Below are 14,888 nucleotides of genomic sequence, written 5' to 3'. Positions count from 1 at the left end.
ACGGTTTTAACTTGCCAATAGACATTCTAAATTGTCCCTAGCTTACTTCCAGTTGTAGTGTTTGTTAATACAATAGCTGACAGGAAATAAGCTAGGTTTCAAACTGTTCCCTAGCAACATCGTTCTGTGAAAACTGTCTATATTTAGGGAGATTTGAAGATCTGAGGTAGCCTACTGCCTGCCTGTAAATGTGGCAGTGTATTTATGCCCAGATGACACCTGGCGGCTAAAATGCGGTACTAAAACAGTGGACGGGAGGCAGGTCTGTAGAACGCGTTTGTTGTTATGTACAGGGAGTGGCGGCCATATGTTAGGTTTCGACCTAGCCTTGTTTTTCTTTTTCTGTGATGAACACAAGGATAATTTAAAACTTTTAAAAGTTTTATTACAGAAAGTGTATAATAGTCGTACATTCTGTCATTGTGTTACTTCTGGAATTATAGTGAAAATACATTTTTTGCGTTTTTGCTGGGGAGCCCCTGGAACCCCCTCAAGGACCCCAGGGGTCCCCGGACCCCACTCTGAGAACCACTGGGTTAGACACTTTACATAACAATTCAGAAGATTAATATTTCTCTTCATGTAACTTTGAACCTCAGAAACTGTCTACATCCAACTTTCATGAGCCTGGGTCGAGCACAGGGGCGCTCCCCTCTGCATTGTCCTCTTCCTCATCAACAGATTCAGAAAGCGGGTGGACCAACACCTTGATGTCACCACCAGCTCCATCTGCCAGCAGGCCCTCCCCCACCTCTCCTCTTCGCTCCCCCTCTCCATCGGTGCGGCAGTTGAGGATGAGCGGGGGCAGTGGCACGCTCCTCGCCAGCTCCTCCATGTGACGGGCCAACTCCATGGTTTTGAACTGCGTGACCTTGGCCAGCTCCAGCGTCTTGGCCGAGGTGACGATGGGGATGCGCTTGGCGACCTCCAGGGCCTTCTGCAGCTTCTCGGCGCCCTCGGTGCGGAAAAACTCATTGATGGCCCTCTCCGTTGCCTTCAGGTGGCTGCTGACCATGCAGAGGCGCGCCACGTTGAGGACCATGGTGATGGCGAAGGCTGCCAGGCAGACGGCCACGTAGTACAGGCCCATGCCGCTGTCGGTGTGGGCCACCCGCAGGGTGATGGTGTAGTTGGCGCTGGAGGCGATGCAGGTGTAGCGGCCGCGGTCCTCGAAGGATACCGCAGTGATGTTCAGCGCTCCCTGCTCCATAATCTGCCACTTTGCACCTTGATTAAAGAGACAGAGAGAGAGACTTGGCAACATTTGAAAACACATTTATATGTGTGTGTGTGTGTGTGTGTGTGTGTGTGTGTGTGTGTGTGTGTGTGTGTGTGTGTGTGTGTGTGTGTGTGTGTGTGTAGACTGAATGATTAAATACCACATGAAATGCCATCTTTTACCTCCTTGATTTGATGCATTTCCTTATTGAAACATAAGAACATGCAGTTTTATTTGATGGGATGGGCAGGACCATTGACTGTATTCACCTTATGTTGCCCCGCCCACTTTTTCTCTTCCTTGTCAGACGCAATTGTATTTGTTCCAGTTCAGTGTTAGCCGGCTGGTTGCATTGTAAACTGTAAACTATGAATGAAGTTTGGCAACATTCAGCAGCTACACTGCGGCGAGTGTGGCCAACTTCAGTTACATGCTCATAGCGTTACTGCTGCGAGGAGCCGATGGCTGTACCGGTCGGCATAACGTTAGTTACAAAAGCACGTCAACAGTGTTTTCTCACTGCCAGTAGGGTTGACAGATAGTACTAAGTCCGACCGGCCACACAGCCAGCGCTCCTCACTGCTTGTTAAATTTCCAAATAGGCGTTATTCTGATAAACTAGTCACATATTTGGAATGTTACGTTCTCATCCGAAAAAATATTAAAACTTTATAACAGTTTTTTGTTGTTGCTTGAAAACAGCTTTTTGGCAAGTCTAAAAATGATAAAGGTAGGAGTAATCTACTTCCCGGTCTAAAACGGAATAACAATTACAAAATGACGTTATGCAGAAGCGTCCTGATATGGGCAACTGATAAGATGAATTAAAGACAGCCTGCCCTCCAACGGTGCCCCGTCTATGTGCCGACAGCCTGCAGTGCCGACACCCCGCAATGCCGATAGCCCACAAGCAGAACCAGCTAAGCGAGGCAGCGTGACTATGGACCGGCTGGAGCTAACCTCTCCCAGCCCCCACGCCTATACCTAACCTCTCCCACCCCACCCCACCCCCCACGCCTAAACCTAACCTCCCCCATACCCTAACCCTAAACCTAACCTCTCCCACCACCCACGCCTAAACCTAACATCGGCATTGCGGGTGGACGCCCCTCCAACTGGATATGACCCACGACGTCGTTTGTACAAGCAGCCGAATAAGTGTCCTCTAGCGGTCACCAGAGTTTGTTGAAAAAACCTTGAGGCGTGCGGGATTTGAACCTGGGGCCACTGGCTTGACAGCTGCCTGTCATAGCCATTCTGCTACCGGTTCGTTGCTGTCTGTACCCCTAACCCACACCTATATACAATTGGATCTGATCAGTGTTGTAGCTACATTACTGATGTAAAATTTTATTTTAGGGGTAAAAAAAAATCAAAGAAAATATTGAATACTAGAAAATCTGGCCCTCACAAACAAAGAAAGAAAACAAAGAAAACATCATCATGCAATCAAATGTTTGAAAAGTCTAGGTGATTGATGTGATTATGTATTAGAAAACATTCACTTTAGTAAACCTAACCTAACCCCCCCCCCCCCCCCCCCAGATTCCTGACTGCTCGTCTTTCTTGGCGCAAGGCACCCTGGGTATTAGTGTAGTAGTTGCTGCCATTTTGGCCTGAAAAACATTAGCCGGAGGCATTGTCGCCTAGTCTGTCCAAAATGGCGGATTAGCTGTGTGTTGGGGTGGGTTGGACCTGTTGAATGTCAGTTCTTTGCAAGTTCTTTGGCAACAGCTGAGGAGGCGCGATGCGCTGGATGCCAGGCGGAGGCGGTGTTGGATCATGTTTGCAGCGTTCATTCCAGTGGTCCTTTTCCCCCAATTAATAAACAAACCTCAAATATGTATCCATGAGCATGACAATTGAAATAATACAAATAAACATTGTTATAAAGGCCCAATGTTCAACTTAATTATAACTAAAATAATATCCACATTGCAAAACACAAACAGGCAATGTACATTTGTTAGAACAAAGAAAATACTAATAATGTGTTTGTTTCCCACAGGATTTGGAGAGATTGTGGTGGGTGGAACTTGGATCCTATAGGGGGGTCCAGGGGGAAGAAAATTGGGTACATTTTAAACTATGAATCTGGTTCACTTTGAGAGCCAATTAAAGAGGCTAGATGTATGAAGAAAACATCATATTACACAGCCTCTTTACTGTGCTGTGGCTTGAAAGATTTGGGCTTGAAATTAACTTTTTTGACCACCAGCCAATATGGCTGATAGATTTTAAAGTGACCAGCCAATTAAAATGTCCACTAGCCAAATTGTTCTTGATATAAACCAAAGTATGAGTGCCACAATTTAAGCATAGGTATCAGTCAAAATAAGTTATAGCAAAATGCATCTATAAATTACAGTATTGCACTGATATAAATTGTGTGATTTCAAATTGTGTGAAAAGAAAGAGATTTTTATGTATTTATTTATCTATCTATCCATTTTTTACATGTAAATTTGTAGCAGGGGAGCACTTCAAGTGTGTCACTGACTGGTTACCCTGTGTTTATCCGGGCCTGACCTCTCTCTCTCTCCACATGAGTGAAAGCGATCAGGATTATAATCTAGCAGATGTCAAACATATCCACCAACTCAAACTGGATTTCTTAACGACAGAAATCCAGAACGACTGGACCTCATTTCAGAATTAATTTATGAACATACAGTACCCAAGGAAGGATGATGAGCAGCTGCTACGACGTTGAAAACTCAATTTCTCCGCCTGGATTTTGTTTTTTAACTTTCGCTTTGCACATCCGTAATTAAGAAGGTTTATTCAGGCAGAATTATTTGTGTCACAGCTTACTTATGTATTTCACACACACACACTTGACTTCAGGCTTATAGACAGTCCATATTATTGTCTCTGGACAGCGTTTCACGATGCAGCATAACCTGGTCGTTATGTTATCTACTGCAGGAGTCGGCCCTTAACAAGCAGCAGGTGCAGCCAGAGAGCTGCTTGTTGGGGAGATGAGAGAGAGTCCGTGTTTGTCACGTCACCTTATTAAGATCGATTTCAGGTTTTATGAATAGAAAAATATTTATTTGGGGGTGCAGGTTTTGCTTGTTGCTGTCCCTATTTTTATATGTTAAAGCAAGCCACTGAGGCATCAGCTGATCATCTTGTTCTGCTTTCTATTTAATCAACCGGTGGATAGAGGCCAGCAGCCAACGACTGGCATGGGAACTCTCTGTAGGTACGTTACAACCTGGATTATTTTGGACGAGAAAACGTCAAACTGGTGAGTAAAGTAAAGTTGGAAAGTGGAAACAGTTTGCAGAATGCTCTGGAAGGAGTCACTTTTCCTGCATTTTCTTGGCTATACCGCAGCGTGCCATCCAATGGCTCAGGCTTCCTCGGATTTGCGTGCAGATGACCAGATCGGCTCGCAAAAATCAAAGTACATGTCAAATAACTTTTCCCCAGAGATAGTTTCTGTCATTTTAGGTAGGCTAGTTCTTATCACGCTCATGTATGTTCAAATGATAATTTTTCAGATAAGTTTGTTTTTAATTAGTTATTCTGTGATATAAAAAGAGGGTGATTGACAGCTGTGACAGCCACTCTCAAACATCCATCAGATAGCGGGACGCCCGACTCTACTACGCAGACTCCGGCTCCAAATGATATCAAGCAAGATGGCAGCTTACGGAAACAAGATATTTTCGCTTCACTTTTGCATAGTGGTCAATGGGCGGCTGTTCAAAAATCTGTGATGATTTCAATGGTTGTAATGGACGCGAGTCGGGGTCTTAATTGGCCTCGGCTGGGTCTACTGGGCGAGGGTGTATGATGTTGAGAGACCCGAAACACCTTACGACCACAGTTAACATCACTGATGACGCGTCCCAGCACATGCTGTAGTATGTATTTTAAAACATCCTGGCTCCCCTGGCCAGTGACACTTAGGAATAGACTAGGTGACAACCAAGTATAGTTTGGTGACAAGCTGGAGAGACGGCATCCGGTACGGGATGGGTTTAGCACCCCAGCCTGGCTCTCTCGTGAGGGAGAAATCCACAAACGCTACGGATTAGCCTCCTGAAAATCTGTGCAAAGATCGGCGCGGCCTGGGGTCCTTCAGGCTAGAGCATACATGGGCAAACTACGGCCCGCGGGCGCCACCTGTGTGGCCCATGATGGAATTGCAATTTTTTTTTTTTTTTTTTTACACAGTGCACCTGAACGCAACATGCAAGATACCCGCTGAATAAGTGTCCAAATGTTCATGTCATTCTGGCCAATACTCCACTTCTGTTATAGCATTTCAGTCTGGAATATGGAATATCTTTCAATAATCTTTATGACTAAAAGGCTACATTGAATTAGAAATTTAAATAATTAACTCATTGGTTTTGGATTTATTTAGCTTCAAGACTGCATTTTTGTTCGTGTGACCCTCAACACAGGCTTTGATCATCCCGGGCCACTTACTGATACTTATGCTTAAATTAACCCACTCATATTCTGATTTATTTCAAGAAAAACATTTTGGCTAGTGGAAATTCTAATTGGCTGGTAACTTTAAAATCTAGCAGCCATATTGGCAGGTGGTCAAAAAAGTTAATTTCAAGCCCTGAGAGCAGGTGGTGACATAGGAGTGAGTGAGAAAAGGATGAAATATTGGTGGTTAAGACTGAATAATGACATCACAACTGTTAAATAGTGACGTAGAGTGCCAATGACGTCGATCAACGTCAAATGCGTTTTTTGACGGTGGGACGTGGATCAAAGCCTCCTGCATCTCCTGTACAAATATTGTAGCTATTGAAGGTGTATAACCTATTTTACGGACTCATTAGGTGGCGACAGTGCTCTCCAGATTAGAGAAAGGTCCGGAAAACAGCAGGAAAAAGCCCCGTGATGAAAGAGAAACCGCTCATGCTGCAGCCAGAGCCATATAGATTGCTCTGGCTGCAGCTGACGGTGGCTGCGAACAGCAGTCAATCCGCTCCCACAACTGAGCCCATCTGCCTCTGTCTGTCTGTCTGCATAGTTTCTCCACACGATTAGCCGCCAGAAAAGCAGCACCCGACACTGAAAAGCCAAACCATTCTCAGCAGTCCGGTTTGGCTTTTCCGTGTCGCGCTGGGAGCCGGCGCACAAAAACGGAGCACTCCGAAAATAGACCTGGGTGCGTGAGGCTGTGTGTTAGTGTGGGGAGGAGTTTGCAGCTGAGGGGGGGAGGGGCACGCAGGGCACCACACAACTACACCACATCACTACATCAGAAAATATTAGCTAGAGTCAGTGAATGTGCTTGAAATGCTTCATTTCACAAAAGGCTGAATAACTCAGCTTCTAATTTGAAACGCCAGAAAACGTGGAAAACAACCTATCTTCTCCGGGTCATAACTAAAGAACGGAAAATGGTATCAATAAACTTTTTTTTGCTGATGATACAATAGAGTCTCCTTGTTCTTTGTGCGTGTTCGGTGTTTACATAGTAATATCACACAATATTCTGTGGGCCTCGAGAAATCACTGAAAACGCTCTGAAACTCTGGCACTGGGAGCGTCCGTTCTCCAAAAGTGGCTGGCACTCAATGAGTTAATTTAAAATGAGTTATTCCTCTAAACGTGGCTTCAAATGCACCAAATTTTTCACGCTGGCGCCGTTCGGCCCTCAGCAAAACCTGGTAGCGAGGACATTTTTTGTGGCCCTCTCTATCATCAAAGTTACCCATCCATGGGTTACGGCATGACAATATTTGTTCGGCCCCCGGCAACAATCTGGGTTTCTCATATGGCCCCCCATGAAAAATAATTGCCCACCCCTGGGCTAGAGCGAGGTGCTCGGCACAGGCGAATGACGTGCAGCGCACAGGCCTTCTTGAGACGTCCTCTCTGCCCATGGTAGGATTGCCTTTACCCCGGGAGGGTCTGGTGAGACGAAGGAGGAGCCCGGCCTGGAGTCACCCACAGGGCCTAGACCCTCCATGCACCGAAGGGCCTTACAATACTGCGGTGTAGCACTAACTCTACTGCAGCGGATTGGGCGTGATCAACCCTTCCGTGGGCAACGTTGCAGACAGAGTAGGAAGGCTGATCCGTCAGCGGCTGCTTCTGGGACGCGAGTCGGGGTCTTAATTCTCAACTCAACTCTGCATACTGCAGTTCGACTATATAATGAGACTCTTTAGTTGGCCGCACAAATAACAGCAATGCCATGACTGCTACCTGTCCTTGCTGACCTGCCCTAAAATATTCTTAACCCTGTAATTGTTTTTGTATGTAGCCTATCTTTTTATATTTAGTAATTGTGTGATTTGTAAAGTTCTGCAGTTTTTCAGTGGGGCCCTGGCTTCACTGCAAGCAAGCAGCAATTAATAAAATAAAATAAAATAAAATAAAATAAAATCTAATTGGCCTCGGCTGGGTCTACTGGGGCGAGGGTGTATGATGTTGAGAGACCCGAAATACCTTACGACCCCAGTTAACATCACTGATGACGCATCCCAGCGCATGCTGTAGGATGTATTTTAAAACATAGCTATATTTACGCTACGTTAGTTACAGCCCTAATTGTCAAGATACAAGGTATGCATTTCTTCCTGGTACCTCCATCCTGTCCCGGGACAGGCCCTCTGGAGCTGCTGTACCATTGGACATAATCTCGGACTCCAGTCACGTTGCACTCGATCAACACGCCGGATCCCTCCTTCACCACCATGCTCCTGGGGGTGGGGGGGCCGGAAGGACGCCGCGGGGCCGCCACCTCAGACCCGTTCTGAGCCACGGAGGCCGCACCCGCCCCTGTCAGCCCACACAGCAACAGCACTGTGAGCAGCAGCTCCCAGACAGGAGGCATGTTGTCATCCAGACAAGAACCTGTCCAACAGGAGTGGGACAGAGAGAGCCCGCGGTTACAGGACAGAAAAATCACACAAGAATTGCAGTAGCTGTTAGTGATTTTTAACATCAGGTCTAAAACACATTTAGGCTACAAACATTTGGATAAATATGTCCTGTAAAAATAAACTAATACAATTATGTAATGCTAGAAAATAGGCTAATACAAATATCACGAATCAACAGGTGATTATAATCAAATCACAGTCAATGAGCTGTGTCTATGGTAAAGCACCAGCCAGCACCACATTGGTAAGAAATGCATGTGACATCATGGCAATACATGGCCCCATACAGTATATTCCCCTGTTGTCCATTCCTCTGTGATCCACTCGAATCAGGGTCACACACAGCGTTCTATAAGGAAATTGGGGGGTTGAGCATTTAAAACACTCTCCTACCTGTCTCCGACGTCCGATCGCAGAACCAAAGATATAATAATCTCCCTACGGAAGCCAGTAATATAGGCGGGGCCGTTACAATGATATAAGTCAATGAGTTAAGTCTATAATGCAGTGTGCAGACTAACCTGCTATTGATCGTCTGTTGTCCTGCACCTGCAAGACAACTCGGACCGCCGTAAGTTTCAACACGGAACCTCCGGCCCGGACAGATTTGCGTTCATGCTGCACCTCCCGCTCGGGAGGGAAACCCAAACTGTTGCTATAGCAACCCATGTTAGCATGGTAGCTACCTAGGCTACTAGTGAACAATGCTAACCGAACATGCTTAGGGTGACCAGATCCCAGCAAACCAAATGTGGGACAAATAGTATGTTTGTGTGGGACAATGTGGGACACGCTACCGATGATTTGAGGCAGTCTAAAATTTAGATATACTGTATTTTCTAACTTACAAAAAATATACATTTCTATTCACCCCTCTCTATGCTTTGCCCTCTGGTTGATTCACACAATCTGCAAATAAAAACATAAATTATCTGACTAAAATGTGTAGGCTACAATAAAACAGACCAGACAGGTTGCTGACATGGGATTCAAGTCATGGCTTCATGTACAGATTAAACACATGGCAGGTGTGTGCCTTCCACACACGAAAACATTAAAGTTAGTCAGACTTTTCTAGTAGAACAATATACTACTGAACCATATAGGTATTGAAGTAGAACCATAGTAGGCTAGCTTCATCTGAACAAAACATTAACTAACATCACAATAAGAGCACAGCTTAGAATGAAATTTATAATTGCCCGTTGCAAATAGCCTGTAGCAGCTGTTGAGAAAGATTTGAGGCTGTCTTCAATTGTGCCAGTTATACAACACTTGAGAGCTTTGTGCAAAGATGCACTGTTGTATTAATATGGGTAGTAGCTATTATCATTAGTATGGTAAGTATTTGGCCATTGGTATTGTTATTATTGCTACTAGTTACTGGGAATACACATCTCTCAGGCTGCACTATGTGAAGTTAACCGTGCGCTGCACATCTCTCGAGCCACAGTGTGTGCTGCAGACAAGAGCAGCTGTGTGCATGCTCTCTCTCTCCCCTGCTCTCCCTCTGTCTCTCGGTCTATCTCTCTCTCCCCCGCTCTCCCTCTACTTTTCTCTCTGCCTTGGTCTGATCGCGCTCCCTCTCTCTCTCTCTCTCTCTCGCCCAAAATGCGGGACATCTTCTCAATTTGCGGGACGTGTGAAAAATCATGAAAATGCTGTGCAGTCCCGCACAAAGCGGGACATCTGGTCACCCTAACACATGCTGAATGTTGAATTTCACACAGAGCGAAACACAGATGACACAAACACATATGAAACGTTAACATTACATCATTAAGACCTCAAATTGTGTGTTAAAACGTCAACAAACGTCTTTATAATCATTTTGTGATTATCATTAACGATGCAAGTTGCCATGATGTGGCTGTGACGTCAATTCGGAGAAACCGGAGCTCTGAATGATACCCGAATTTCCGAGCTGTAATTCTGGCCTAAACGACCGTTCAATTCACTTTTTACAGGTCGGAACCCATTTTTTCCGGCGGTCCGAGTTGTCTTGAACGGGGTATGAGTGGATGTGTGTGCTCGACTTTTGCTTGTGATATAAAATAGCCTACCTTAAGTCCTATCATAAAGTCATTAACCCAGAAATGCCTGAAAAAAGACTGGGGCAAACTGAATAATTGGCTACAAAACATTTCCAGTCATTAACACATCGATTTTTGCCCAAATATAATTTATTTCCAGAACAAGGAAGAAAAAGAATCCACATAGGCTACAAACAACAAAATCACAAATACATCACCTGCAGCACAGATTGCTTCCACCTGTTCGCCAAAGACAATGATACACTACAAACTGTTATTGCACGTGCAGACGGGTTTAAACTACTGACGAAAAACAGACAAAATATTAGTCGCAGCCTGTTGCTTTCACTGCAGCACTAACCAAAACAGGTCTGTCCACTTCCTGGTTCGTTTTATAGTGGGCGTCGTTACCTGTCAGTCAGAACTTGGCATTGGACCGAATGCGTTGGACGCTAGCACACCTTGTGCGTTCACGTGGTCCCCGGAAAGTCAGGCATTCCGTTTTCAGCTTCTAAAAGCGTTGGATTCACCTGTTTCTCTCTGAAATTTACTTTGTCCTAAAATGAATTCAAACGATGAACAAGTGTGGACGTCTTTTAGCCTATCATGTCATGAAGCCCATCATGTAGCCTAAGTGTATCTTATCGGACTGACACACACAAATCTCCTGCCAGGTTGAACACTGAACATAGGCTACTAATTGAGTGAAACACCCTAATTCATGTTTTACAGCAAACCAGTATTTTCCAGTGGTGTCTATTTCCCATCGTTTCTACCTACAATGAATGCACCAGAACGAACGTGACATCTCAATAATCCATTACAGTAGCCTAGGTGGTAGGCCTATATGTGTAGGCAAAACTATGATAGAGCAACCGAATAAGAAAAATAGGCTAATTGTTTTTCTTTGTTCCTCTACTAATCCCTCACAGATTATATCTATCTATCTATCTATCTATCTATCTATCTATCTATCTATCTATCTATCTATCTATCTATCTATCTATCCATCCATCCATCCATCCATCCACCACACACACACACACACACACACACACACACACACACACACACACACACACACACACACACACACACACACACACACACACACACACACACACACACACACACACACACGCGGTGTTTATTCTATCGACAGTGGAACCGTGAAATGGGCCCGGCCACCCCTGAAAGAAAATAGTTTGTGTGCTTTTATTTTGAAATTTGTGACCGGACGTTTAATCATTCATTCTGACGAGCTTGATGCTGGCCAGTGGCGACGACCAGTCAAAACAAATGTGACGTGGCTAATCCTGCAAGACAAAAAGACAGAGAAACCCTGGCAGATTTGGTGTGAAAAGGTTTGCAAATTGAACGGATTACCGTGTATACCGAAATCAGACAGATACGCATTTGTTCTACTTTTACGAAGACTTGAATGAGAAAAATTGGTAACCTAACGCTAGCTTGGTAGCAGAATGAGATTTTAGCGGTGTTAACAGCTAGCAACGACACTTTGACAGCTGAACAGAAGAAAGGCTACCGTTAACTGATAGCAAAAGTGGAAACGGGGCTGTCATTTCTCCAATACTAGAGTGGTGTTCAATCTTAGAATTGAAACACTTTCAAGCTGAAGCCTAGAGCGATTTACACTAAGTTACAGCGAGTGTAACAGTACTATAAACTTACCTCACAAAATATAACAACTCTCAAGACAGCATGGTTCAGAGGGAAATGGAATAGTGCCTCGAATAACGTTATGAATTTAACAAAACATTCCTGTGACCCTAGATAATGTGTAAGATAACAATTTGCTCCCCCTTCAGACTGGAGCAAATTGGGGGTCTGGGGCTGTGATCAGGGGGAGAGTGGAACATGAATCTAAATCAGGGATGGGCAACTTTGATGAGAGGGCAACAAAAAAATGTCCTCGCTACCAGAGGGCCAGATTTTGCTGAGGGCTAAATTTTTTTTTACAGTGCACCTGAACGCAACATGCAAGATACCCGCTGAATAAGTGTCCAAATGTTCATGTCATTCTGGCCAATACTCCACTTCTGTTATAACATTTCAGTCTGGAATATGGAATATCTTTCAATAATCTTTTTTGACGAAAAGGCTAAAACTAATCTCATGTAAATGACTGTTCTACATTGTTCTACAGTTGCCCACCCCTGGTCTAAATGTACAAAAGCAGATGCTGTCCTGGGAGGAGAGTTGAGGCAGGTTGCCACAGGAGAGGGGTGCAAAATAGACCTGCATGCAATTCAGTCACAAGACATGTTGCATTTTGAGCGAAAGAGGAGACTCTTTATCTTAGCTGGCAAACCTGGGGCGGCTGGGGCTCAGGAGGTAGAGTGAGTCGTCCACTAATCAGAAGGTTGGTGGTTCGATCCCCAGCTCCTCCAGTCTGCATGTCGAAGTGTCCTTGGGCAAGACACTGAACCCCGAATTGCTCCCGATGGCTGTGCCAGCACCCTGCGTGGCAGCCTGCTGCCTTCGGTGTGTGAATGGGTGAATGTAGGCACATTGTAAAGCGCTATATAAATGCAGTCCATTTACCATTTACCAAACCTCTCCCTCTATTATCACTATTACTTTTGCTGTTGCTCTCTCCACCTACATGTAGAACTTGCAGCTGAATGCAGCAAGTCCAGGATAATTTTCTGGGGTCAAAAAGCATTATCTGAAATGTCAGAAATCACTAACTGAAGTAGACAAGGGAAAGTGAGTAGACCAAAAAAGTAAATCACAAAACTTAATCACAAATGACGATCATTGTTTCCCACAGCCCAATATGATGTCCTCAAATGTCTTGTTTTGGCCACAACCCAAATATATTGTTTACTGTCCTAGAGGAGTAAATAAACCAGAAAATATTCATATTTAAGAAGCAGGAATGAATCAGATTTCCCCCCCTCAAACCGATTAATCAATTATCAAAATAGTTGGTGATTAATCTAATAGTTCACAACTAATCGTCATATTACTCTGTTGATTTGTGGCTTTGGACAGCTCAGCAAATTCAACTTTTATTTTGGTTCCTAGGGATACCTGTAGCATTAGATACTCCACATGAAAAAATACATCTGAACAAATTTTTCTGGCAAACAGCAATATGCTGCTTTCATTTTGTTGTTGATGTTTTGTATAAACCACCTGCAGGCATGTGCTGTTAAGTTAAGATGTCAGACAGCGAAGCCTCCAGTATGCCAGCTAGGAGTTCGGAGGAGGCAGCGGAGAAGCAGGATGCCTCCCGGATTGAGACGCCGGACACCGTGCCTGCCGACAACTCGCCCGACGTGGCCCCGACCAGGAAGGCCAGGAGGAGACCCGACCCCAAGCCTGCAGCCCAAGATCAGGAGTCTCAGGAGATGCCTAAAGCAGAGGAGCAACCGGCAAAGGTAAGACGAGATATTCAACACTTATTAAACCATTTTAAACTGCTGCGATTGCAACTAATGATTAATAATTCAATGTATTTTAATCTATCGATTTTTTTAGTTATTAATCAATTCATCATGTATTCTGTTAATGTAAAAAAGAATGGCAAATATCCATCAAAAGTGATAGTCAGGAGTGCAAGTCAGAGTCTTGGTAACAGCTGGATTTGGGTTAGGGTTAGGCTTAAAGGACACGTTGTCCTGCACCTGTTTTGTCTAGTGGAAACCCTGATGGGAATGCAAATTTTGGTTCCGCATGATAATCTTCACAAACATGAATATGAATAACTTTTATGACTTTTGGAATGTAAATGCATAAAAAAAAGAGAGCGATTTTTATAAAACGCTTCGAAAGGCATAAAAGTTATTCACGTTTGTGAAGAGTATCATGCTGAACCCAAATTCTCTTTCCCATAAACTTTTGTTAACCACGGCACAGACCTTAATTTATGCATTTAAGTGAAATCCCGATTCTAAAACCCCATAGACTTTTCCACTGAAGAACCAAATGACGGTGATTTCTGGATAAAGCCTACAAAAATACGTCATCCCTGCAGTACTCTATTGGTTTGAATCTGAAGCGCCAGTTGTTTGCACTAATCAGCGTCCTATGAGACAGCTATGGGCGGGCTTTGGTGTGACGCCAGCGAGAGCGAGCCTGTGATATATGTGATAGACAGATGGTTCATGCAATCACCTGCCAGGTATTTTTTTAAAGGGCCTGCCAGATACAGTTATGTGAAAACAACCATCTGGCACCATCAGGTTAGAGTCTTGGTGCCCTGGCAGTGCATGTGCCAAATATGTAGGTGACTGTACAATGGTCATGTAGGATAGCAAACTGCTGGAGAAGAACTAGGCAATGAAATGAGAGGAATAAGAGTTGTGGAGAGATGTAGAAAGTATTTTTTAAACTTCACAAAATAGCATGGGAAGAGAAGGCAAACCAGGCATGTTTGAGTGAGAATACTTTCTCTATTTTCTTTGTTATTTGGTCTTGGGGTGTATTTTCTGGGAGTGAGCGGGTCACAAATTCTGGAAGTACGGCCACAGTCACTGGAGCAGTTGGTGGTTCAGTACTTTGCTAAAAGGCACTTCAGCAGTAGATGTTCAGGCCCAGGGAAGGGAGAACATATAAATCTTTCACTCTCCTCCCCCCAGTTTTCCCCACCTGGTCCGTGGATTTGGACCAAAAGCCAGCTCCTGGCCTGCTACTTAAAGGAATAGATCACATAAAAATGAAAATTGGGTCATTATCTCCTCAGTCAAAAACACTGGTGAAGTTCGCCTGTCCACATAATGCAGAGCAAGTTTGCTA

At 44.4% G+C, this 14,888-nt stretch overlaps 2 protein-coding genes across 2 annotated transcripts in view; one reads left to right on the top strand and one right to left on the bottom strand.

Annotated features, from left to right (window-relative positions):
- Positions 1 to 231: 231 nt before the first annotated feature.
- Positions 232 to 10,498, bottom strand: LOC310787679 (microfibrillar-associated protein 3-like). Its single transcript, XM_083649163.1, has 3 exons — positions 10,343 to 10,498; positions 7,793 to 8,062; positions 232 to 1,227 (listed from the first exon to the last, which is right to left on the bottom strand). The coding sequence occupies exons 2-3, from the start codon at positions 8,040 to 8,042 to the stop codon at positions 620 to 622; spliced, it is 858 nt and encodes a 285-aa protein (XP_083505289.1). The 5' UTR covers positions 8,043 to 8,062; positions 10,343 to 10,498; the 3' UTR covers positions 232 to 619.
- A 910-nt stretch (positions 10,499 to 11,408) lies between these two features.
- Positions 11,409 to 14,888, top strand: part of fam114a2 (family with sequence similarity 114 member A2) — a 45,192-nt gene continuing 41,712 nt past the window's right edge. The window contains exons 1-2 of the mRNA XM_083635527.1: positions 11,409 to 11,488; positions 13,293 to 13,531. Of these exons, the coding sequence (XP_083491653.1) occupies positions 13,313 to 13,531 (219 nt within the window). The 5' untranslated portion in view covers positions 11,409 to 11,488; positions 13,293 to 13,312. The remainder of the gene's footprint in view (positions 11,489 to 13,292; positions 13,532 to 14,888) is intronic.

The sequence above is a fragment of the Poromitra crassiceps genome, assembly GCF_964638095.1.
Source record: "Poromitra crassiceps genome assembly, chromosome: 1".
Lineage (NCBI taxonomy): Eukaryota > Metazoa > Chordata > Actinopteri > Beryciformes > Melamphaidae > Poromitra > Poromitra crassiceps.
Note: the sequence above shows the minus strand (reverse complement) of the source record. Positions and strands in the feature narration are given on the sequence as shown.